General features: G+C 41.2%; 1 protein-coding gene across 4 annotated transcripts in view; it reads left to right on the forward strand.

Moving 5' to 3' along the window:
- NRXN3 (neurexin 3) overlaps nt 1–26,380 on the forward strand; it is a 1,027,384-nt gene that overhangs the window by 763,821 nt on the left and 237,183 nt on the right. For all 4 annotated transcript variants that reach the window (XM_068946691.1, XM_068946692.1, XM_068946693.1 and 1 more), the window contains one exon: nt 588–769. In XM_068946691.1, coding sequence (XP_068802792.1) covers nt 588–769 — 182 coding nt within the window. The remainder of the gene's footprint in view (nt 1–587; nt 770–26,380) is intronic.

Here is a 26,380-nt window from a genome sequence, read left to right on the forward strand (position 1 = left end):
GAGTCCATGCTCATCTGAATGATGAATTTTCCTTAAGGAGGGAATTACGTTGTCTGTTGCTGAATCTAGTGACGCAAGGCTAATGGTGAAGGAATAGATATTGTTTGTATGATAGAAGCTATTTTTTCTTCATATCTTTTTGTTAGTGTCTCATGTTCGAGAGCCATTGCTCCACAAAAGAAAACTTACCAGTTTGTAGAAGGAAGAATGCATGTGAGAAGGTGGAGAGGGTGGTCTAAATCTTCATTTCATGTATCTTACAACAGATAAAGAATCGATTCCAATATCAAGGAGGGCTCACAATGTCATTTGTCACAACCTAGAAGGATTTTAGTATGTGGTGTCCTCTCCTGTTACCTGGTAGGATCTGGAAACAGATTTGTATCATCTTATCTTTTAATTTTTCTAGAACCTTCCCTATCCACTGTCAGAAGCCTGGCCAGTAGTAGGCTGTAATTTCACCACTTTAATATAAGCGTTTACTTGCTTATGTTCTTCTTGGAAGCCATAGCATTATTACTGGCTTTGGCCAATAAATAATTAAAATAGTGAACTAATGCATTCTTGTCTGGTTATCTGTTTTGCAGCTGGTGCCACATATATCTTTGGGAAGAGTGGAGGTCTCATCCTGTACACGTGGCCAGCTAATGACAGACCGAGCACAAGGACAGACCGTCTTGCTGTGGGCTTCAGCACAACGGTGAAGGACGGCATCCTTGTTCGGATTGACAGTGCACCTGGGCTTGGTGATTTTCTGCAGCTTCACATAGTGAGTATAGAGAGGTCTGCGTCTGTGCTGGACCCGAGTTTCTGTTAACCAAATATGGATTTGAAGAAAGCTGTTGCTATAAAATAGCATTTATTTCATACTTTGTGCTTCCAGTATCTTCAGCGCTCACCAAATTAATCTGCTTAGGTAAAGAACTGTGGTACTCTGTTTTTTGTAGAGCTGGCTGAGTGGAATCTCATGGAATGTAGTCTTGGTATTGGGAGTGTAGGGGAGGACAGCAAGTCCTGTGGGGTTCAATATCAGTAAGAGTTATTCAAAAATAGTAGAAATATTTCATGGCACTTTTAATCTATGGAGTATTACTCTTGCCAGAGGTCAAAGAATGAAATAGAGAATTAACTCTTCTCACTGAAAAGGTTAAAAGAGAATTGACTGGACCCTCACGTGGTGTGAGAGAGTTGATCTCAGTGTTTCTGTGTGTTTTTTTTGCGTGTTTGTTTTTATTTATTTGCACAGGGAAACTTAGCTAAAGGTGGTTTTAAGGGGAGGCTGGAATTATTTGAGAAAACTGGAAGACTACGACTAGAACCTTTTGGGGTGTGGAGGTGTGTTTGGTGGGTCTTTTCTTTCTTTTGTAAAAAAGAGGAAAAAAAAAAGAAAAAAAAAAAGAACAGCAAGTTTATTAGAAGTAGAAGCTGGTCATGTTACTCAGTGCTCATAATAAGTATCCAGTATTTTATATCTTAATCCACAGTGGAGTTGGGGATAGGGACTGGATCTGAATGAGCTTAGGAGCTTTTGACATCTGACAGGCACTTAGAGAAAAGTGTAAATAGGGGGGATGCCAGCGGTCAACATAGGGACCTAATGTGAATGTCGTTGACTTTTAAAGGAAATGAAGATACTGTGGAAGCACTTGTAATATTGCAGCATGGTTCTGAAGTAAGGGTTAGAGCTAGAACTCATCATTAGTGTTTAAATGGTTTAATTTCTAATTTTTAGAATAAAATTCAGATTTGCTTGAGTTCAAATATGGCTGTGAGCCATTGGACTGTCACCACTTCTGGTTTCTTTCTTTTTGTGATATTTCCAGTTATTTAGTTTGTTTTGTTTTTCCCCTTGGAATGAAAGAAATAGTCAATCTTGGCATCTTTTCAGGAAAAAATAATTTCTCTTTATTTAGAGAGAGGAGGAAAAAAAGACATTGTAAATGTGACAACATTGTCCAACGTGTATTAAATACTTGCAGAAGGAAGTGAAAACAAGTATTAAAGCAAGGAAAACCAATGTTAATGTAATACTTATGTGTATTTAGCAACTTGACTTTTTCAGGAGCAATTGTGAAAAATACTTTGAAGTGATAGGGATTTTGCTGTATGGATATGGGGGTTCTCGTGTGTGGTTTTTAAGATGCTACTTTCTGAATTCTGACCTCCTCACACTTCCTTGGGTGTTCTATTGGTAATGATAGATGGCAAAAACCACTTGCCGGGCCTTTGCTGCTGTGCGTCACTGAACTAAACAGTAATCCAAAAGTGTTACTATTGTCTATACTTACTATGTATTACATACAGTCTATAGGTACTCCAATTGAACAAGATCTAATAACATTTTAAAGGCTGTAGAAGTGGCCTTTACTCTGACAGACATTCCCTAATGCTGTCCGTGCGTTTTTGGATGCCATATATGTTCGGGACTGTTCATCATCTGTCTGTCTGTAAGATTCAAAGTCAAAAAAGGTATCTTAATAACAAATTACATTTTTACTTGCTTAATTTATGGTTCTATTTGGAATCATTTTTTAATTGTGAGTCTTTTGGACATTGTGGAAATTTATAAACTAAGGCATCTGTTCTATATGACAAAAAAATTACAACATCTGAAACTATTTTCTTTCCTGATTTATAGTGAGATATAAGCTAGCAGATTAGGGAAAATAGATGGCATACCATCCAGATCAATGTGGCATGTGAAGTATGAGATGTTTGTGTGAACAGCACTAACTGTAGCCCATGGAATGGGAGTGTTGTTATAGCATCAAATCCCTCCTTAGGACAATTTTTTCTGACAACTCAAAGCACCAAGTCCAAACCTGTACCAGAATATTACCTTGTACAATGGATGCTTAAGAGACTACGTGTTTGAGTCGTGCTTGAACGTTTCTGTATGTTCATGCAACTTATGCTTCCATGGCTTCTATTCTGTGATTTACGACGTGCAAAAATCCTTACAGAGAGAGCACAGGGTGTGGGGAAGGCAGCTGCATGTTATGATGGATGTTCTGCTTCTGATGACTACAGAGAGATAAATCATCCACCCATGTGCACTGCTGCTTTATTCTGCTCTGTCATTCAATCAGATGCTTATCGTAAACTATCACCTCACCTCTGGCTTTTCAGAATGGGGTTGTGAGGAAGTGACACTGGTCCAGTTTCTGCATTGTTAGTAGAAAGTAAATTCAAGGCTTAGGCAAAAGTCCTGGTTGTTTTGGGGAGTCTTGCCTAAGTAATTTCAAGCTAATGGGGATCCATCACTTAGCACCAGGCTGCAAATGAAGGTCACAGGATTTGACCTAAAATATCTCTATTCTTAAGCGATACATGCAAGAAAAAGCCAATCTTTCTTGAGTTAGAGTTGACATGGCTAAAGAAGGACTGAGCAGAAAAGGCAGTTTACTGACTGGCTGAGTACAGCTGATGACACCTAGTATTTCACTTTCTTAGCTACGCAAACGTATTATAACTAATATGCAAGAATGGCCAGACTGCCTACCAAATAAAGGAGGGAATTCAAATGAGTTTTGGAGCAAAGCATGAAATGTTCTGGATCACTAGAAGCTTTGGAAGAGCAGGAGATGCAGACTCTCTGAAGAGCTAACACACTCCACCAGGACAAGATCTAGTGACAATTTGAGATTGGACTCTACCTGAGGGTGCACTCTGCAGGTCTCCTGAAATTATTCACATATAAAAAACTATCTGACTGGAACTTTTTGTTATGGATGAGTTTTCTGCCAGAGACTTCTGAATAAGCTGTCTTTAGTAGGCACAGCCTGAGGATTAACAGATGCACAAAGACTTGAAACCTTGACTGCTAACCTTCCCAGCAAGGTAGCAAATGAATTAAACTGAGGGAGCTGGAGGCCTTTCTGATGTAATGTTAGTGTATGCAGATTCAGCTGAGGTTTTCTTTCATTTCTTCAGAAGTATACCTTGCAAACGTTTGTAGCTGTGACTTGTTTGTTTTTAGTAGTAATGCTTGCCTTTAAATAATGCATAACTTTTAAGATTAAAATAACTGGGTTATTACAAGATATTCCTCAGGTAAGATGTGGCAAATGCACTGTGGTACCTTAACAAGTATCCTGTCTCCCCAGCGCAGTCTCCACTGTGCGTGCAGCGGAGCAGGTTTCCCACTTGAGCTGCACAGACCAGATGGTGCTGGCACCACAGGGGCTGAGAAGGCCCTTTTGTCCCCTAGTGGTACTAGGTAACTTAGGCTCTCTGGCAAGTGTTAAGCTATTGGATTACTGCAAACTTGAATTCTGAGGGTCACACAGAGCATGTCACAAGTGTTTACTTCCCTTCTGTAACTATTTATGTTGATAAATGGAAAGTGTAAGTCTCCTCTTTCTTTTCTCATAGAATGGCACTCATCTTAGGCTGAAACTTGCACCCTAGTTTGGTTCCATTTCTTCTGTTAATCACAGAAGTGATTTAAGTGTGTCTATATTGATTGATATTTAAAAAGATTTGCAGCATGCATATAGTCAGTTACTGCTTTTCCTTAGACAGAAAAGTAATTTCCAGTTAGTGGGTGAAAATTTCTTAAACTGCTTGAACTTGTTGACAAGAGGACAGAACAGTGCTTAAGCATTGTGGCTTATCTGGGGGAAGGGGAAATAGTTGAAAAATAAGATTAACATGTAATTTAATACTAAAAGCCAAGAAAGCAGGCAAAATATCAGTATATTGGTAGTATGGGTAACAGAGATGCTTCCTTTGCAGAAAGCCTATCCAAAGGCATACAGCTTGTGTTTGATGAATAGATGTCAATCCTTTTGCCATCTCTGTGCCACAAGATGTGGTATGTGCTGTAGGGATACATTTTGCAGTAGTATTACTTTGTACGTGTTACAGTTGGCTTTTTTGTCTGTCTTTACTTGGTAGACATGATTTGTTATTGAAGATATTTCACTGGGGATGGTGAAAAGATACTAGAGGCTACCTTGGCCCCATGTCGTTCTATGGCATTTTCACAACTAAATTCAAGACAAACCTCAATGAATTAAGAAGTCTGTTCTCAACTAAATGGAAAAGGTACCTCTTAAATCTAGCCTTGAAAGCTTAGACCTTTCGATTTCTTTTGGGTCAAATGAATCAGAGCTCTAGAGGTAGGAGATGCAACAGCAGCTAAATGCTTAAATTTTTAAAGGCCATGCGTCTGAGCTACTGAAAAAGCTCTTTGCATCATTAGATGGTAGGCCTAGGATGACATACAGGAAAGCTGGAACTTCTTATGAAAAAACATTGAGAAAGGACACACAACTTCAACAAAGCCAACTACTGGGTAACAAACAGCCTGTGGCTGGAAGAGGGCCTTTGTTCCTGACCAAGTACTCTGCGAATACCTATGCAAAGAGATTAGTTTAACTTAGATTGTGCATGCAAAAAGGAACATAAGATAACTGCTTGCCAATTATGTCAGATTTATAGCGTGAAAAACCATGGCAAGCATCTGTGACTTGGCCATCGTTATCTTGCCTGTCAGAGGCTATATCTGGATGAGCCTCAAAACTTGAGGTATACGTGTGGGTGGCCATTTTGTCAGATGGTGTAAATTGCCAGAGATCTTTTGGTGTACTTCTCATGTTTTGGGTTTTGTGTGTGGTGTTTTTGTTTGTTTTTGATAGAGCTGCACTGTTTAAGCACCCAAGGATCCTGTCCCAGAATGCCCCCAGACTCTGATGCTGTCCTTTTCTAAACTCTTTGGGTCTGCAAAGTCCCGTGTGTTTGCACTTGCATGCTGCATTTGCTCTTCCCTAGAGCACAGAAGAGCTAGTAAAGGAAAATTAATTTGAAGGAAGAAAAAATTGATCTACGGTTTTTCAAAATTACTTTTAAAGTGGTGGTGGTGTTGCTGCTGCTTTTATTTTGAAAAGGTGTCTAAAAATCCATTTCTAATGTATCTGAACGAGTTCACATTATGCACAGAAATGCCCCCCCCCTTTTTTTTTTTTAAATCAGTGAGCTCTTGGGAAAAAGTCTCTATAGTATGCGAGCAGAGATGGAGAGTAAAGCTAAGGAGCCTCTTGCCCCCAGCTTACCCATCTGTGGCTGGCCTGACTTGATGAGACACAGCACCAAGTGATCAATCGCAGTGTCCTTTTGTGCTCCAGTCCCTGCTTTGCTGCCAGTGGCTGCACCAGGTGTATGAAAGAACATACGTAGCTGAATGCAACAGTGCAAGAAATAGCACATTGATGTCCTGTGGCTAAAGATGATGGATTTTTAGATCCCTGGCTCCATTTGGGCAGTATGGAAGTTCAGTGTTTTGATACGGGGATTCATTAACTCCTCACTTGGCAATAGTTTATGCAGACGTCCTGGTGCTCTCACTGTTGTTACTGAGGGTCATGAAGCTGATCTGATGTATATAGTAGGAAGAGTTGGTAGGGCAATGCTAGCGTGAATGGTAAAATCGCAAGTTGGACTGCGAGTTAGCCTGATTAGAGTCAAATCTGAAAATAACCTTGGGGCTTCCACTGCGTAGGCCAGCTGAGTTCAGGTGGATAATGGAGAGTGAAAATTAAGAATTGGAGAAGATAGAGGAAGAATCAATATGAAAAATAATGTGGATAATTTTATGAAACGGGGCTTTAAAGACACATGCATAATTAAACTCAGCACCTTTGGTTTTCCACAGAGATGAGTTAGCTGCTTCATCAGGGAAACTGGTATGTAGTAATAAGATCGTGCTTTGGTGTAGTGAACAGAATTAACTGTATTTTCAAGGGGAGAAGCGGGGGGAGAGAAATCCTGCCTACTTTAGTGTTGTATGTGTAGCAAAGCTAGTGCGTTACGCTTTGGCAGAAGCCCAGAAATAAAAACTATGCTTCTAATGAAGCAAAAATAATAATGAACTTCTGTGAGAGATTCATTTTTGATTATAAAGCTTCTGCTTAAAATACATTCTGAAGCTTAAAACTGGTTTATTATGTGAAAGTTTGTCTTAAGGCTTGCTGTAATTTTGTGACTCGCTGTTGTATATTAAATGATCAAATCTCAGAGCCATGCACAGTATTTATCCAAAGACCTTGAAATACAATAAATTTTTTTGATCTTTGTATACTGTGTAAGCAAACACTGCATGTTGTGTGGCATTTAATCTCTCCTGTGATTATAATGTTTATGTAGAAGACTTCATGCAGAGCTTTGCTATATATCATAATATCAAGAAAATACCAGAACTGGTTTTGATTTTAAGAAAACTTGGATTTTGCTTTTCATGATTTTCTTGATCTTTAAACATTAAATACAAAGAGTGAAGTGATCGGGGGTTTTTGGCAAGGTCAAAGTGAGACACCAACACAATCTCCGGTGAAGTTGTTTTCTTGAGCTATCCAAAACCTGGAGGTTAAGGTAAGTCTTGAGATTTTAGTGTTCATTCAGGATCAGACTACAATCTTTCATATTTGCACACTCTCTATTAACAACTGGCAAGATGTATATCTTTTTCTTTACATGAAGAATCAAATTTACAAGCATGTTTGTACTGGCACATCTTACTTCTGTATGCTTGGATAAATTCCACTAATAGATTCTAAATTAAATCTGCTTGTAATTAAAGCCTTTATCACCTCCTCTATGGTTGCATCAAAAAAGCAAAATAAATTCTTGAACTTCGTGCTAATAGAGAGCAGCAGGGTATGATAATAACTCAGTGCCTGTTCAAACAAACAGAGTACTACTCAAAAGCAATTAAACAAGGGCAATTGTCAATTTAATTTACCCCGGCTTGGTATCTGATGCGACCTTCTCATCAGGGGTTAACAACTACTTGCTACTACATCAGCTACAGTGGAATGAATTGTTTCTCTATTAAGCATCTAGTAAGAGCATCTTAAACATAATATTGAATCTTACTAGCAAAACATAAATTTGATCTAGTACAAACAATGTGTGACATGTTTGCACTATGACTGTCATTTTGAGAGGCAGAGAAAAGATAACTTGATCACTAAAATTCAGACAGTTCTGGGATGAAGCTCTGCTCTCCTTTAAAACACAAAGGACTAGTTACTAACAGTTTTGCAAATTTGGGAAATAAATGGAGAATGCTGCCTTTTCATTCTACAAGGACGCAGCAAAGGCAACTTAGAGAAAGTGCCCTAAATTGGAGTTTGGCTGGAATTCTAACGTCCAAGTTTTTGTAAGTTTAGTCATGAAATCTTCACTGACTGAGTTTTCAAGGCATCAGGGCACAGTTCATTTTTAGAAACATCACCTCAAAAATTACTATAATCTGTAAGATATGCATACATATCTCACTTCAGAACATCTATTTAATTCTCACAATATGCCTTCAAAAGGTACATATGAATAGCCTTATAGAACAAGAAAATTAACGTATCAAGAGATGAAATGATGTGCCTACAGCTATATTATGAGAACTAGAGCTGTGGTTATTCATCTTTTCTTAGGTTAGTAGGCCTCACAGTGCTTCCTGCTCTGTTGTCAGAGGGGCTGAACACCAACTGCTGGGAAGGGTAGCACTCTTGTAAAACTTTTATGGCCCACATCCTCTCCTGCTATTGCCCTCAACATCTCCTGCTGCCATATAATTGTCCTCAGATTTTTTTTTTAATTCAAATGCTGATGGAGCCTGAACTTGCTTAGCTCCTGCATTGTTGGGATTGCAGCCTGAAGTGGTATCATTTGTGCTAATAAGCTTCTCCCTTTAGTTAACCTTTCAGTACATAAAGCATGATTGAACTGAAAGCTTCCTGCTGGTTTGAAAGGCTTTTATGTTAAATATGTGACTCGGGCATTTTCCTCTTCCATCTCTTTATGAAAAAGAAATGGGATGGGGGAGACTGCAAACACACAGTCTGAAACTCAGTTGAAGCAAAGCTTATGTAGTGTGAAAGCACTCTTAAATATCTTGCTGTATCTTTTTCTGCTACATTTAAACTCTTGGTACTTTGTTTAAGCAATTTGAAGCCTACAGAAAGAGATCAACTGCCTCATATAACTGGTATAATCTGGGCCAGTGCAAAGCATCAGCTGAGTATGTTGTATTTTTTTTTCTTTTTTTGCCTATACCTGATAACCAGGTATATTACTAGCTCTGAATGTCCCAAATTCATTTTCATTACGTGTGGTTTTTGTATTAGCTTATTCTTTATTCTTGTCAAATCCTGATGTCAGGAGTGCAGCTTCTGGAAGCTGGATAATGGAAATCATTAAGCATGACAAAGAAAAGTATCTTATACCAAGTTTCTCTTGCTGTCTTATGTCTCTCTTATTCTAATTTCTAGAAACTCTAGAAACCCTTATCTGAAAGCCAGTAGCACATACAGGATTTCAGTTTTTGGATCATGTAAAACTCTGTTATGATGCTATTCAACCTTAAAGAGATGGTGGGATTGATCAGTTCTCTAGGGAACAAATTGTGCTTGTGGTATACTACTGGATAGAGGAATGAAATTCCCTGACTTGAACCCATTTCCCTTGCTTTAGGGGCAGAGGATCTAGTCTGAGTCTTAGAGATGAACCCAAAACAGATTCCAACATGACTATTTTTTTTTGGTTTACAAATTCTTGTGCTATCTGCAGATGATCCTTTTAGAGATGATATAATATAATCAAAGTTTATTTAGCGAGACTAGATCCTCGCTGTGCAATAAGCTTTTTGGCATAATTCAAGGGGGCAACATATGCTACAGCTTTTCAGGCTGGAGTAAGTGTACCTCTGCAAAATAATAGTTAATGAGGAGAGGTTGATAGAGCCTCCTAGTAGTGACAGCAGACCAGCTTGTGTCATGAGTTGGGCATCACGTAGAAAGAATGGGGGGTTTGCTGCTGTATTTTAACGGTCACTGGTACATTTGACTGGGAAGCTGTTTGCTATGCAGCTGGGGGTGTTAAAGGAGAAAGGTAAGAGTTCCCCGGAGGTGCTGTTTTCTAGGCAGTGGTATGTGCGTGTGCTGAGGAGTCAGGGCAGGAAAGAAAATTTAAATCGGTCAATCTGCCCATGTTGAACTTGTAAGTTTAGACACTGTAGACTTCAGTTTTATAGTGCGTTGAGCTCCTCTCTGAGGTGCTCCATCAGCCTCCAACATCACAGGGATTGTGCGACTTTGCTGCTCTTGACTATATAAATGTAGCTCTTGTGGTTGTCTGTGATATTTTTGAACCCTTGAACCGCATTCTTGTCTTCTGTCGTCCGTTTCTGTGGAGGATGGAAGGAGGTCGTGGTTTCCCATATTTCTTTAAATCTTAACTTGTGGGGAGTCAAATGAAGTATAGTCATCCAAAAAGAGTTACTATGAAATACCTCAGTTTCTAAAAGGAGATTATCTCCCCCCACAGAATGATCTCCATTTTGATTGATGTGTTTAGGAAAAATTTGTGTAGCTTAATACTTTATATACCTTAAATGTTGTGAAAGTATGTTATGCTTGAAACTTGCTTCAGAATCACAGAATCACAGAATCGTTTAGGTTGGAAGGGACCTCTGGAGATCATCTAGTCCAACCTCCCTGCTCAAGCAGGGTCACCTAGAGCAGATTGCCCAGGATCACATCCAGACGGGTTTTGAATATCTCCAGGGAAGGAGACTCCACCACCTCTCTGGGCAACCTGTTCCAATGCTCTGTCACCCTCACAGGGAAGAAGTTTTTTCTCAGGTTCAGATGGAACTTCCTGTGGTTCAGTTTCTGCCCGTTGCCTCTTGTCCTGTCTCTGGGCACCACGGAGAAGAGGCTGGCCTCATCCTCTTGACACTCCCTTCTCTTCTCCAGGCTGAACAGGCCCAGCTCTTGCAGTCTTTCTTCCTAGGAGAGGTGCTCCAGCCCTCTAATCATCTTGGTAGCCCTCCGCTGGACTCCCTCCAGGAGTGCCATGTCTCTCTTGTACTGGGGAGCCCAGAACTGGACACAGGACTCCAGGGGAGGCCTCCCCAGGGCTGAGGAGAGGGGCAGGATCACCTCCCTCGACCTGCTGGCAACACTCTGCCTAATGCACCCCAGGAGACCACTGGCCTTCTTGGCCACAAGGGCACACTGCTGGCTCATGTTTAACTTGTTGTCCACCAGCACTCCCAGGTCCTTCTCGGCAGAGCTACTTTCCAACAGGTCAGTCCCCAGCCTGTACTGGTGCATGGGATTATTCCTGCCTAGGTGCAGGACCTTGCACTTGCCTTGGTTGAACTTCAGGAGGTTCCTCTCCGCCCACCTCTCCAGCCTGTCCAGGTCCCTCTGAATGGCAGCACAGTCTTCTGGTGTGTCAGCCACTCCCCCCAGTTTAGTATCATCAGCAAACTTGCTGAGGGTGCACTCTGTCCCTTCCTCCAGGTCACTGATGAATATATTGAACAAGACTGGACCCAGGACTGACCCCTGGGGGACACCACTAGCCACAGGCCTCCAACTAGACTCTGCACCACTGACCACAACCCTCGGAGCTCGGCCATCCAGCCAGTTCTCAATCCACCTCACCATCCACTCGTCTAGCCCACACTTCCTGAGCTTACCTAGGAGGATGTGATGGGAGACAGTGTCAAAAGCCTTGCTGAAGTCCAGGGAGACAACATCCACTGCTCTGCCCTCATCTACCCAGCCAGTCATTCCGTCATAGAAGGCTATCAGATTGGCCAAGCATGATTTCCCTTTGGTGAATCCATGCTGACTACTCCTGATCACCTTCTTGTCCTCCAGATGCTTAGTGATGACCTTCAGGAGGAGCTGTTCCATCACCTTTCCAGGGATGGAGGTGAGGCTGACAGGCCTGTAGTTTCCTGGCTCCTCCTCCTTGCCCTTTTTGAAGACTGGCGTGACACTGGCTTTCTTCCAGTCCTCAGGCACCTCTCCCGATCTCCAGGACCTTTCCAAGATGATGGAGAGTGGCCTAGCGATAACATCCGCCAGCTCCCTCAGCACTCGTGGGTGCATCCCATCGGGGCCCATGGATTTATGGATGTCAAGTTTGGACAAAAGATCTCTAACCCGATCCTCCTCCACCAAGGGAGAGTCTTCCTTTCTCCAGCCTTCCTCTCTTGTCTCCAAGGTCTGGAATTCCTCAGGACTGGCCTTAGCAGTGAAGACGGAAGCAAAGGCAGCATTCAATAACTCTGCCTTCTCTGTATCCTTTGTCACCAGGGCACCCGCCCCATTCAGCAGCGGGCCCACGTTTTCCCTAGTCTTCCTTTTGCTATTGATGTATTGGAAGAAGGCCTTCTTGTTGTCCTTGACATCCCTTGCCAGATTTAATTCCAGCTGGGCCTTAGCCTTCCTTGTCGCATCCCTGCACGCTCTGACAACGTCCCTGTATTCCTCCCAAGTGGCCTGTCCCCTTTTCCACATTCTGTACGCTTCCTTCTGCTGGAGTTTTGCCAGGAGTTCCTTGCTCATCCGTGCAGGTCTCCTGCCCACTTTGCTGGACTTCTTCCTCAGAGGGATGCACTGCTCTTGAGCCTGGAGGAAGTGACGCTTGAATGTTAACCAGCTCTCTTGGACCCCTCTTCCTTCTAGGGCCCTACCCCAGGAGATTCCCCTAAGTAGGTCCCTGAAGAGGCCAAAGTCAGCTCTCCTGAAGTCCAGGGTTGCAATCCTACTCATTGCCCTGCTCCCTCCTCGTAGGATCCTGAACTCCGCCATCTCATGGTCACTGCAGCCAAGGCTGCCCCCAACCTTCACATCTCCAACTAGACCTTCTTTGTTCGTTAGTACAAGGTCTAGCATTGCACCTCTCCTCGTTGGCGTCTCCGCCACCTGAGTCAAGAAATTATCATCAATGCTTTGCAGGAACCTCTTTGACTGTTTGTGCCTAGCTGTGCTGTCTTCCCAGCAGATGTCAGGGTGGTTGAAGTCTCCCATGAGAACCAGGGCCTGTGATCGTGAGGCTACTTCCAGCTGTCGGTAGAAGGCCTCATCGATGACTTCCTCCTGGTCAGGTGGCCTGTAGTAGACCCCCACAACAGTGTCACCCATGTTACCCTGCCCTTTAATCCTTACCCATAGGCTCTCAACTTGCTCTTCATCCACCCCGAGGCAGAGCTCCATACATTCTAGTTGCTCCCTCACATAAAGAGCAACTCCACCACCTCGCCTGCCTGGCCTGTCTTTCCTAAAAAGCACATAGCCATCCATGACAGCATCCCAGTCATGTGAACTATCCCACCATGTCTCTGTCACTGCAATGAGATCATGGCCCTGCGACCGCACACAGATCTCTAACTCTTCCTGCTTATTCCCCATGCTGCGTGCATTGGTATACAGGCATTTCAGAGAGCCAGTCAAGCATGCAAGCTTCCCAGGAGAGGTGCAAGAGGATCCTCCATAGCCATGTTCCAGGCTGTCTCCCCTGGTTGTATGCACCCGCTGGAGGCATCCTGACTTGAGCGGTGTTTTACTGACTCCCCTGCCACTATACCACTCCCCTTCCCCCATCTTGCCTAGTTTAAAGCCCTCCGTACCAGGCTGGCCAATCTGTTGGCAAAGACACGCGTGCCCTGCTTGGTGAGGTGGATCCCATCGCTCCCCATCAGCTGTTGATCTTCAAACAGGGTCCCATGGTCATAGAAACCAAAGCCCTGTTGCCAACACCAGCGGCGCAGCCAGTTGTTCACTTGGAAAACTCGTCTACTCCTCTTCCTGTCCTTTCCCCTCACAGGCAAGATCGAGGAGAAAGTGACCTGGGCTCCCAGACCCTTGACCACCATTCTCAGAGCTCTGAAGTCCTGTTTGATGGTTTCCAGTTTGCCTTTTGTGTTGTTAGCACCCACAGGGAAGAGCAGCATCCTTATCAGTTTGTCTTCTGGTAAGAATTTGTTATACACACATGCTGGCTTTTTAGATAGGAGAAAAATTACTTTTTAGTTTGGAAGCTTCACAAACCTATTGTTCAAGTTCTTAGAGCTGCTGGTTAGACATCTTGATTTAGGAACGTAGCACAGGAGAGGACCTAGCTGGGTCATGAAGCCCAGTCCCCTGCCCCTGTAAACATCATGGCTTCTTCTTTTCTGGCCTTAGAAGATCAGCTGTCAGTTGCACTGACAGGGTAATTGTATTCCTTGTGCCAGCAACTCCTCCCGGTGCTCTTTGAAGCTGCATGTGTAGCACAGTGGGACGTTGTGAGGCTATGCCAGGACTAATGCCAACTCAACATGCAAGTCCACGTGTTGCAGCTGCAGTCAGGCTTAATGTTAAATTAAAGTGCAGAAGCAGTATAGCTAGCTTCAGGAGGAGTTTTTCATTCAGCTGCAGCACCAGATAAGCGTAACTACTTTGCTGTAGACTCCAGCTGAGTCCATGCAAGCCACCTTGGGTATCTTTGTACTGTATATTCAACTTTAAGCTTGGCTTGTGGAAAGCCACCAGCTCAGTGTGTCTGCACACTTTATGTAATGTCCCTTCTTAGAAAATGGGCTGTCTGTCCCTGTTTAGTATCCCTTTTCAACACTTTTTGTTGTAGGCTAGCCTGTGAGATAGATCAGTGCTGTTATTTTTCAGTGGAAAGGTATAGAAAAGTTATAAGCCTAACTCTTGTGTAACTATAAGAGGCATCTGAAGGTCAGAGAATCCAAAGAATCCTCTTACTTTTCATACTTAAATACTTGCACTTGTGTGTCAAAGGCCCTTGAGAAGATGAGCTGGTTGCTCCCTTCCTAGAACTGCTGATGAGTAAATAGGTTTGGGGATCTGGAAGTCACTTTTAACGTTCTGGCAAGACCTGGTGAGAGGAATGCGTTTGAGCTAGTCAATACAGACAGAGCTTTAGCTGCTTAACATTGTTCAGTGCTTTTTTTATTTTATGTTTTTAAAATATGACATTCATTTTTAATGCTAACTTTTTTTTTTTACTGTAGTAGAGCTAGAACAAAGTCTTGGTGTCTTCTGCCTATGGTAATCAGCTGTAGGTTGATCGTCTGCAGGGCTGTGCTCCCTGGTGAGGTTACTGCTTTCTGTCTTTATCCAGTGTGATGCCTAGTGGGGTTGTCTCCCTTCAAGGTAAGTATATTTTTGCCAAATGGAACAGTGAAAGGGGAGAAAAATTGTTCTTGTCACTAGGTTAAAATTAGAACAAGGAAAATGGCTTCCTGCATAATTTGGGACTCAGCTTACATCACCTGGACTAAAGAGCCTGTGGTCCACTTCACTATTAAAATGCACTGTCTTGGGTGTATAAATTAGGTCCAGAGACTTGAGACTTTTTTGTTTTTTTTAAGAGGATGGAAGTAGGCTAAGACACTAAAGGTCTCTGCCTCAGACAGCAAATGTAATCTTGAGAAGTGCTTTACTGTCTCGTGCTGAACTGAGTTTGTGCTGCTTTCACAGTCCATGGACTCCTACCTCCCTTCCCATGTTAGAGCTGTTCGTTGACAGAATGTGGACCGTGTACTCAGAAATGTACAATTCTGCGGATGTACAACATCCTCAGTCGTAAATTTTAGGCAAATTTAGATGAGAACCATAAAACATAGTGCTATGAACTTTCTCATTTAAGAACATTTAGAAACTCTCGAAGGAGCTGGAACTAGAATACACAGGGTGGAAGGAGCACTGCTTGAAGGTGAAGGGTGCTGTATTGTACTGATATAAACAGCTCTACCCTCTGACTTGTCTGGAAGCACTTTGATTACTCTTGATAGTAACAGGCTATTGTTCTGAGAATTTTCCCAGAGATCAATATTAGGTGTGAGGGTTTTGTAAAGATAATGGCTCAGTAGCAACCCTGATAACTCTTTGCTGTTGGGTTTCTTTGTTATTCCTTATATTTGATTGACAGACTTAGCTAAACATGGATAAGACTAGGATGAATAAGCGCAGCATATCACTTTGACCTATGCTTCTGAATATATTGTAATCTTTGTAGAACTGTGTCTGCAAACATCGTGCCAGTTTCTGTGTCAATGTTTATGATACTAGGGAAATTTCTGCAAACTGGGGAGCTCAGTGACAGGATGTGTTGAATCATGGAAGGGTGCCAAACTGAGAAAAGTGTAAATTAGCCTAGAGGAGGGGACTATAGTTTTCAAAATCTAGGGGTGGTGGGGACAGTCTGATCCCATTAGAAGCAAGGCTAAAGCATGCATTTCTCAAAAATCTGCCAAGGAAATGCAAGGTAATATCTAAAATGGGCCAGCCTTTCCTGAAACTGTATACAAAGAGTACTTAACAGTGTTAAAGTCCCAGAGGTTATCAGAAAGGTATCTGTAAGCAAAGCTTACTTAAAGTGGGAATGAGGGATAAAAAGTGATAAAAGATTACTATGCTGGCTGGGTATCTTCTGTAAAAATTTCTGTAAGCCGTTGCATTAGAAAATGATCTACACGTGGCTACACTGAGCAATCAAGCAGTGGAATAATCCCTGGGACATTTGTCTCCTGAGGACAGAAGTTGAAAATGCATGCAGAGTATTCGTAAAGATTGATCTGTAGATTTCTGATGTGTAGAAGGGAAGGAACGCTTTAGAAACAGAAAACTTAAGAATAGTGCCCATGCAGTAGGGGTTTCTTTTGATTAACTAGGCTTAGGTGTGGGGGTTTGTGGATATTTTTTCTTTTCCTTTTTTCCCCCCTCCCCTTCTTCTCTCTCTCTCTCCACTGACCTCAGGGAGGAGAGAAATATGATGTCACTTTACATTCTCTGGCCATGAATTGGCATCTGTTAGAAAATGATGACCTCAGTATCTGGTTGACATTAGATAGTAATCTCATAACAGCAAAAAGTAATTATCCAAGTTAAAATTTAATTACAGTGCTACAAACAAAAACCTAAATGAGATGAAAAGCGTTCTGAAGTCTTGAAAAATGGCAACTGAAAGATAACTGCTTTTAGCAGTAGTAGAGAATTCTAAAGTAGGAAAAAAACAATATAGTAATCACTTCCTCTCAAGGCAGATACTTTTGCATTCTCTAAGTCTTTTTCCCTTACTCTACTTTCAAGTTTCAGGTGCTGAGGATTCTTTCCACTTCCTAGAAGTGATGATTTTACAACTGAGTAGGATTTCATATTTAACATGGTACTAAAATCTTAATATAAAACACCGAAGAGACATGTTTAATTAGGAAGTATTAATAGGAACTTTTTTTTTCCTTCAGTGATGGATTTATTTTGCTAAGGAAATGAGTTTCGTGTATGCGAATACTATTATTAGGATATCTGCTTTCCTTTTCTGAAGATAATTTTTCCCTGCTAATATTCAGGTATCTTTCAAGGTTGTCTATGATTATTCAAAAATGTACCTCTCTATAGCAAAGACCTGGCAGGTCCTTCACTATCTGGATGTAGGTATTGATTTGACTGAATTTATTTTAAAATTTTTCAGTTTTTACTGTATGTTATTCTTTATGAAGAATGTAAACCCTGCCTAAAAACCTTCTCAGCCCCGTGGTCCGGTACTTAATTGCTGAGTATTACTGTTAATGCAGAGACCATTGCAGCAGTAGGGGATGCTCTTGGAGGTGGCGAGTATTTCTATCTTTCATTTTGAATTTTTCCATGGAAGTCTCTGTCTAAAAAGTTACTTGATGTTCTACCTCACTTGTGCAGTCTAATCATACAAACATAGTAATACAGTTGCAAAGAGATATCATCAACCCTAAAAACTTGCCTGTCTCATAAATACTTCCGGATATGGGAAAAGAGAACAGTGGACCAACTGATTAATAATTGATAGCTTTCCGTAATGGATTCAGCCTTTATAATTAACCTTGTGTTTCATCTGAAACTTGTCTACATTTTCAGGTCAGGCACTTGGAGAGGAATACACTGAACTGTCAAAATGAAATATGAAATGATGTGCTGGGAACTCCAGAACAGGTTAAACATACAGTGCTGAGAGACTGAGACAGGCCCCATTTAAAATTCACTACTATGTGCTGGGTTTTTTACGCACACTTGCATTGCATCAGCTTTTTGGATCAGTTGGTCTGTAATGCCACAGCAGTTGTGTAAAAGTAAATGATGGAAGGAAAGAGATTACTAATATACAAATCCTTTATGAAAGAGCTCTGTATACAGTGAGAGAGAGGTGGTAAGTTTTTATTGTGTGCAGATCTTTCAGTGAAGCTCCCTTGTCCAGCCTGAGGCAGACTATTGCCCAGGGCTGCTTCCTTCCTCACTGTGATTGTTTGCTCTTCTGCTGAGGTGAGTATTGCTTAAAACATATGACTAGCTTGCATACCAGTCTCAACCTGCATAATTTTAGGGAGAAGACCCGCTTTGTAGTGCTGCTTCTGCCCATGTTCCAACCCAGGATCCCACATAGGACTGGATGCAAGCAGAGGAGTACAGGGTCTACTAATAACTTGAGTCATTGCTCACTGGGTGCCATTAGAAATGAGAGCAAAAGAACTAGTTATTACTGTGCCATCTGCCATTTAGTGTTATTGGGCTGTCGCTGTATATGTTTAAAAGCAAACCAGTAATTTTATTTATACTAGTGCAATATACCTGTGTTTAAAGATAAAAACTTAGAGGATGGTGATCAGAAAAATTTACTTACTACAACAATCACCACCTTAACAATAATAAAGTAATATAAGGTAATATACATGCGAAATACTGTCAACAGTTAAAAACAAATTCACCCCAGCAGTGATATGAACTTACTGTAATTATCATTCTCAGCGTCCATCTAAGCTGAGTGAGACCAAAACAGACTGACCCAAGTATAGTTTAATGGGAAACAGTTAATGCTTCACTAGCCTAGATGAAGAGCTGATTCAACCTCTGTTCAGAAGGAAAAGCTGGTTGAAACTATTGACATTTCTGCCTCTCTCTGCAATTATAGGAAACGTTATTGCCACCTCTTGGAAGATGATTAAAATAATTGCTATCTCTTTTGTTCTCCTCCTTCAACAACAATCCCAGGGTGCCTGCTTCCTTCTGTGGCTTGACGTGTTAATGCTTTGAATCTGTTCTGCTGGGGAAAAAGCTAGGCTCAGCATAATTGGGCCATTTCCCTGTCACAGTGGTCTGCTTCTGAATCTCGTTACTCTGCGTGGGTTGTAGTGAGGTCAATCGTATTCAGTCAAATGGCTGCGCAGATAAAAAGTGTACCAGAATGAAGTACCTGCTGTCCATGCAGGTTGGAGGGAAAACGTGGAGGATAGTGTTGAGTAAATAGGTGCCTTTTGCTCCTGCTAGCAGAAGTTTGTCTGCTAAGTTAGGACTCGCACTCACCTGAATTTGTCCTGCAGTGAGAAAATTAATTGGCCTTGTGATGCGTGTTGCCGTTTATCATGCATGATGTTTATGTTGATATGTCTGCGATCATTATGTCAAAACAGAACACCCCTGAGTGCTGATTTGCTGTCACAGGTATCTTTGTATATTCATGCAATATCATGGCCTAGCACCTCAGAACTGATGCAAAGTGACTTTGCAAGATCATGCAAGCTGATAGAACGTCATAATGCAGTACCATCTCGGATGGATGTGGCGCCCTGACCCAGCACAGCAATTATCGATTCAGCAGTAGGGTTCAGTCTCATACCTACTGTGCTATTGCCAGCATTATTGACTCAGAAGCGTGATGCAAGGTCGTTCTTGAAGATGTTACGGAGCACTGTTGAGATACGTTCTCTTTGCATATTGATGCAATGCTGCTATCTGTTGTTGCAGCCTAATTTATCTCTCCTTATAGAGATTATCAGATGTTCGGGGCAAAGTTTGTTCTTGTTTGTAAATTTTTAATACAATATTATAGACTGATGCTTTAGTGTTATTGTGTATTGGCATTCACAAGGATATTAGCACATCATTACTGTAGCGAGCAGATTCCTCATCTGTTGGTGTAGTAGCTCCGTCTGCATTGTTACCACCAATGCACACAAAATGTTAGAAAACTGTTATTAGGGCACAGAAGTGTTGAAGTCAAGAGTGTCTGTAGACTTGGGGACAAACTTATCCGTATTAAACTGCTTCTTCAGAAACTGTTTTAGCATGCCATGGTATTCCATATATTCTAGCATAGCTCCTGTTGTTTTAAACTGCAGTTGTGAATGCTCATTACTTCTGCAAATCATATCCTAGGGCCTATGGTTAGTAAGTAAAAATGAACAGGAAAATAATTCTGGTGTTTACCAGTTTTGAGTACCTGACTTTGCAAATACAGTAATGCTCTTCTAATGTGGTTTTGTGTGTGTAACTTCCTTGGCTTTAAACAAACAAACAGAAAAAAACCCGACCACCAAAAAAAAGCAGCTGAGATCCTACCATGTGACATCACTTGGGCATATCTAGGTCATAACAGGACTGGAATTTTAGCTGTAACTGCACTTATTTTTGCTACATGAGCTAATACAGTAAGTTAATAAAATAACTTTGTTGTAGCTGTGACATCCGGAAGATCAAAGCAGGATTTATATGTAGATAATAGCTTTAATTAGACCACCTAGCTGAAGAATGCCAGCAGGCTTTTGGGAAAACAAAACTGTCATCTTGACAGCTGCAGTGGACCCACACTTTTTTGAGGTCCAGAAGCAAGGAAGGGCTTATATACCCCCAAACCTTCTGTCTTCCAGTTGTAACAGTTTGGTCTGATAGAGGTCATCTCTCTCCATACCTTTCCTAAGGTTGCTATTCTTTGGTGTTGTCCAATCACTAAAGTGAGTTGAGAGAATTAGTTGGATCAGTCAGATTGCTTGTTGATATTTTTTATGTTGTAATTTCATACTGCAGAAGCGTTTGTCATATGCAAAAGACTGGGTTATGCTGCCAAATAAATTGGGTGAGTTCAGCAGCCTGATAAAGTAGGGTGGGGGAGTCTTTCTTCATGTTGATAATTAGCAGCGTTGCAAAAGAAGGCAGAGAAAAGGCAAGCAGTAGCTAAATGCAGCTTTGGTAGTGAGATGTTTACAGAAGGCTTGAGGTTAGTTGAATACTTTTCAAGCTAAACTATGGGGTTATTCCTTGAGGTTGTGCAGCTATTCTTCTCAATAACAGTAATTTCAATACTTGGGAATTGGCCGTCTTTGTTTTTTTTGTTTTTTGTTTTTTCTCTCCTCCTCCTCCCCTCCTTACAGTTCGAATTTTCTCTGAATTTTTGTACTTCATTTGTTGGCTCTTAGCTTATGCAGCTTTATGCCTCTTGTTCTCCAGAGGACTACAGAGAAAAATATCTGTATTTCCCAGTTCACATTGCTGATAAATGAATACAACTATTCCAAAATAAACCAGAAATCCCCATTAGAAATACATAGATAGAATTAGTGAATAGGCCACAAAGTATCTCTGTTTGCCTGGCTCCAGGCAAGCCCCTTAGCCAAAGAGTAATGACAGGCTTTGGCTAGAATCTGTTATTTGTGTGTGATTTTTGTATATAACTATCTAATATATAACTATATGTTTAACATCCTTATTACAGATGCCCTTGTCAAAACTCGAACCACTTTGTGCCGCGTGCTACAAAGCACGCAATCCCTGCTCTAAGTCTCCAAGTTTTAATAATCCAACAATTTTGAATGTTTTATTAGTACCCTAAATAAAAGGGGTAGGTCTAGTCGGTTTGTCCTCAGAACCATAGTGTTTTAGCTTAAGTCTGTATTGGCTTGGGTTCTCGCACACCCCCCCCAAAAATAGAAGCTTTGAAGATGGAATGGGTTTATAGGAGGACACAAAATTGGTCAGCTAGTGAATAGCTCTAATGTGTTTGAGAAAGCTGTTCTATGTTATCAGTAAGCAGAATGGGGATGTGTGGATGGTATGAAGTCTTTTCAAGCCTCCTCCCCACCTCGTAACTCTATGGGCAACATAGCGTTGCATGTGTGTGTGAAAGACAACTGTAGCCATAACTAGATAACTCAACCTTTCATTCAAAAGGGGCATCTGTTTGAATACAATGGCAAGTTATTTATGGAAAAGAATAGATTCAAATCTATATAAAGAGCTTAGTGATTGTCTTAGATATTGATTACCTGGGTTGTTTTATGGATAGGTAAGTAGGATTTCTGTTGTGATCTCTTGTTAGCTCTGATGTTTCCATTTCGTCTTTCTAAGATGGGGAAAGCTGCATTAGATGTTCAAACTTTAGGAAGCAGTTTTATTTTAAAGTGGTAATTCTGATGTTTCTCTCCGTGTTAAAGATGCTTATCTGTGGGGAACCAAAATGAAACTGTTCTTCTGCCCCCAATACTTCTCGTAAAGGCTCAAGTGCATCCGTTTCCTAGTAAATAATTCACCTGAGATGAATTTCAGATTAATCACTTTAACAAGGAAGAGTAGCCCAAACCTGGCTGAAGGAGGAGTGTGTGAGCATTTGTGTACGCACGCCCACCAAAGGGAAAGTGGGATGAAATTTGGGGAAGGCGGCTTGCAGTTCTGGGTGAAATTATATCTTCAATAGTAAAAAGTTACTTTTATGCAAACTGTTCTGAATTCTTTTCTTTAACTGTAACTTGTAGCTTTGAAATCCTAGTTGTGGGCTTTCTGCTTTTGAATACTTTGAGGGAGCTTGTGCAACATAGTCCCTCAGACATTAGGGACAAGAGAGAAATGAAGCAAGGAAGGAAAGTTTTTTCACATCAGTCCAAGTGTGGAAGTAAACTGAGGAAAAATCAGCTGTATTTTGAAAGGGGGGGAGGGGATGGAAAAGCTTCATTGTATAATTATGCAGTTTTGTGCAGAGTCAGAAAGAAGAAAGCTATGATAATTGGTGTAGCTCTCAGTGTACAATGCATGGAAAATTACCACGGAAGAAGGGACAGAATCCGAACAAATGATGGGAAATTTTTTTTTTTTAAATGCTAGTAGCATATGCTACCACCTTTATTTCCTGATTCAATTTTTGGCTTTAAGTAGGTTTTTATTTATTTATTTATTTATTTTATTTTTAACTGCTTCCAAAACACGAATGGTAGTTTAGGTCTCTGCTATGCTGCAGTGATGAGTTAAGTCATATGCATCGGTAGAAAGTTGTGTAATGCCTCCCTTTCTGGTCAAAGGACGTGGGATGCCTATAATGCAGGGAAATTCCCAGTGCTTAGTAGGTAGCTCCATAACTGCATGTTAACTGTTGCTTTCAGGTTTCTGTCTTGATGACAGTGGGAGCTGTACTCCCAGGTACTGTTCATCTGCAATGAATGTCTAATCCCTTTTGATTTTTTGGCCTTTCTTCTTTCACTATTACGCCTAGATGAGCATATTGCTAAAGCTATTCCATTTACTTTTATTAACTGCTCAATAAGGTGTTTTTTAATACTAAAAAAGCAATTTTCTTCCCCCTTGCCCCGGCTGGTTATTGGTAGTCTTTCCACAAACATGCAGTTGACAACTGATAGGTGGTGTTTGTTAAAAGATGGTGCTTTTATCAACAGCTGGTGCCACTGCTTCTCCTTTCTTCAGAAGTAATCACACAATCTATTTTTGCTGAAGGCACTATACAGTTGGAACAGGCTGTCTGGTGTTTTGGCACTGTTTAGGATCTTTGAGGTATTGAACAGCTTTATTTAGCTGTCTCTTAAGAACAGCCCTACAGGTACTGTCAGTAAAACAGTAATATTTCTATTCTGTAAATATGGGCAAAATGAGGCAGGGAGGTAAGTGACTTACCTTAGATTTTATAGCACATCAGTGGCAAGGTAGAGTGCAGCAGTTCTGGCTTGTGCATACACTTTCTCAAAAGAAGCATCCCTCTGTACAGAATTGACGGGGGTGGTGTTCAGCTTCAGAGCTCATGTCCTAGCCTGCAAAAGGAGGGGTGGGTTCAGGCTGGGTAACAATGTCCCTCTGGAAACCACACAGCTTTAGAAGTTGCAGTTAGTGCTTTTCACTCTGAAAGATGTTCTTATTGCATGAATCCGGGGCCTGTGGTGTGTATAAAAATAATAATTCTTAGACAAGCTCTTGATGGGGGGTAATGGGAGAACAGATAACGGGTGGTATTGTATCTGTTTTACAGACACAGTAAACAAATCTCATGCCTGAGCTGTCTATAAAGCGAGGTCACACAGGGAGTCATTGGTAGAGCCAGATATGGGATCCAGGAGTCCTAGTGTCAGATGGTAGCACCGTAAACACTAAATTACAATCCTTTGAACGCACACTGCTGCATGCCTGAAAAATTGCACTGCTAAAAGCTTCTGAAAAAAAATCGTATGTACTTAACAGGGGTCAGTCACCATAGCTGACTAGTCTCTTTCTTCTCTGCCAGCTTGGAGAGGGTCTGAAAGCCTGTACTAAAGCCCTAGAAATTTGTAGTGTTACAAGCTGAGGACGGTGTCGTTTTTTCCTATGTACTGAGATTATGCTGTAAATTAGGTGAGTGGTGAGGGGCAGTTAGATATAGTCAACAACAGAGAAACCGTTTCCCTGCAAGTTTCGGTTCTGTTCATTTGATGTTCCTAAGCAAGTTCCCAGCTGTTAAGCGCAGAGCATTGTTATGACTAATCCAGCCCATCTTAAGGTAATTATAAAAATAATGACATCTTGGGGATATATGCTTCTCAATATGCTCGATTTCTAAGAGAAAAGAAATTGTAAATGGGAGACTGTTTTCACCAAAGGGGGCTCTGGAAATATAAATACGAAAAGAAATCTTCCATGTCCTTTCTGCCTATCTTAAAGTATACGTCTTAAATGGAATTGGAAAAAAATCTGAGAAGGAGTGGTATGAAAATTAGTGAACTGTTTGCACTTCAGAGCACTCCCAAGGGAGACATTATGCTAACAGCTGCAGGAACAGCTCATAGCTTGCAGAGGATACAGCTCTTTTCTTTTGTAGGATTGCTGGCTACATACACACATTCGCAAAAGAGGAGGCAAGTGAAGGGAAATCTTAGCTTGCAGAAATGTGAGGTTTTCCGTTTTGAACGGAGGGGGTCTGTGCTGTATGTGTCTGTTCACTTATGAGAAAGCGGTCTGCTAAAACTAGTTGGCTATAGCCTTTGAGGAGGAGGATTTAGTAACTGGAAGTTATTCCCCCTCGTAATTGAAGGGAACGTCCACTTGGCTCAGAAATAGCTGTCTAGTCCTTTCCTTTCCATGTTCATGCTAACAGTTTCCTTTGTACCTTTGTGTGCCTGTAACCAGTTGCTTTACCCAGCACTTATCTGGAGAGTTGTATTTCATCCTATGTGGGAAAGGCTCAGCTATGTACTGTTTTAGCTATATGAACTCCACAGAGATGCCAAGATGCTAAAAACTCTGAAGCAGCTCAGGAAGTTGGAAGAAACCTTAACCTTACAGGAAAGGTTTAAAATGTGTGTGTGTATGTACATATATATATATATATATGTGTGTGTGTGTGTGTATATATATATATGTAGACATTCAGAACTGAGTATCAGGTACTCTTTAAGTGGCTGGAATTATGTGTAAAAAATTGTGTGGTATCTAAGTAATGGTGTTACACTAGTAACCTAGTGAATCAGGAAAGAACAGATAAGCCTGCGTAGATAAATGAAAGCAATAAGAAGAAAGACATGAATAACAGTAAGGCAGCTATGGGGGGTAGTCTCCACGTTTTGTGGGTTAAAGAATTTTAAAGAGAAATTGAAGGAGAGCAATAGAATATTCTTATGTGTACTGAATTGGGAGCATCTCCCAAATATGAAAACTGTACAGGCAAAGAGCTGTCTGCATGTAAGTTTGAGTGGAGGCTGACACCATAGGTCATTGGAGGGTCAGAGGTGACCTTTTTAGTAAGAGATAAAAGCTGTGGGCAGGCAAGGCTCTGAAGGTAAAGACAGGCCATGTGCGTTGGACAGAGAGGGGAAATTGCTGAAGCAGAGCAGAGTTAGGGTGACTGTGATGTGATCATGTCACAGTGACAGATTAGGAAAATAATCTTTCTGGCAGAATTATAGATGGCTATGAAGTGTTAGCAGAGATTAGTGTTGTATCTGCAGCTGCCTGAAGACTGTAAAAGTTAGTGGCTTGTTAAACTTCTGTAATAAGAACTCCTAAATTCAGATGAATTTCATCAATCGATATGTTTTATTCTTACTCTGCATCTTATCTTTTTATTTACAGAGGCGCGTGAGCTTCTGAAGCAAAACATGCAGTAGTGTCGAGCAAAATCAAGGTCATCTTCTGGCTTTTCTTATAAACCATAGGAAAGGGTGGTTAGGGCTTAGCTGCATCATGAAAGTGAAATTATTCACCGGTGGATACCAAGTTAAGGAGGTGCTTCTGAAAACTGTACAGTCCTAAATGTCAGCATGCCAGTGGCCACCACATTATGTATCTGGGCTATGTGTTGTGATTGCTGGCATTGAGAATAGCAGGAAGTATAGCATTAAGACCTTCTTCTCTGAAAATGCTGGCGTTTACTCCTTCAGGAAAGAGGAATCTTAGCCAGCTTTTAGCAGAATAATGTATGAATCATGTGGGTATAAACAATTCTAATTCCTTGTGGCTCTATAGAAAATTGTTTTATATACACTAAATAATATTATACAGTAGCATTTTACAGAATATACATT

Source organism: Struthio camelus, chromosome 5 (assembly GCF_040807025.1).
Source record: "Struthio camelus isolate bStrCam1 chromosome 5, bStrCam1.hap1, whole genome shotgun sequence".
NCBI classification, from domain to species: domain Eukaryota; kingdom Metazoa; phylum Chordata; class Aves; order Struthioniformes; family Struthionidae; genus Struthio; species Struthio camelus.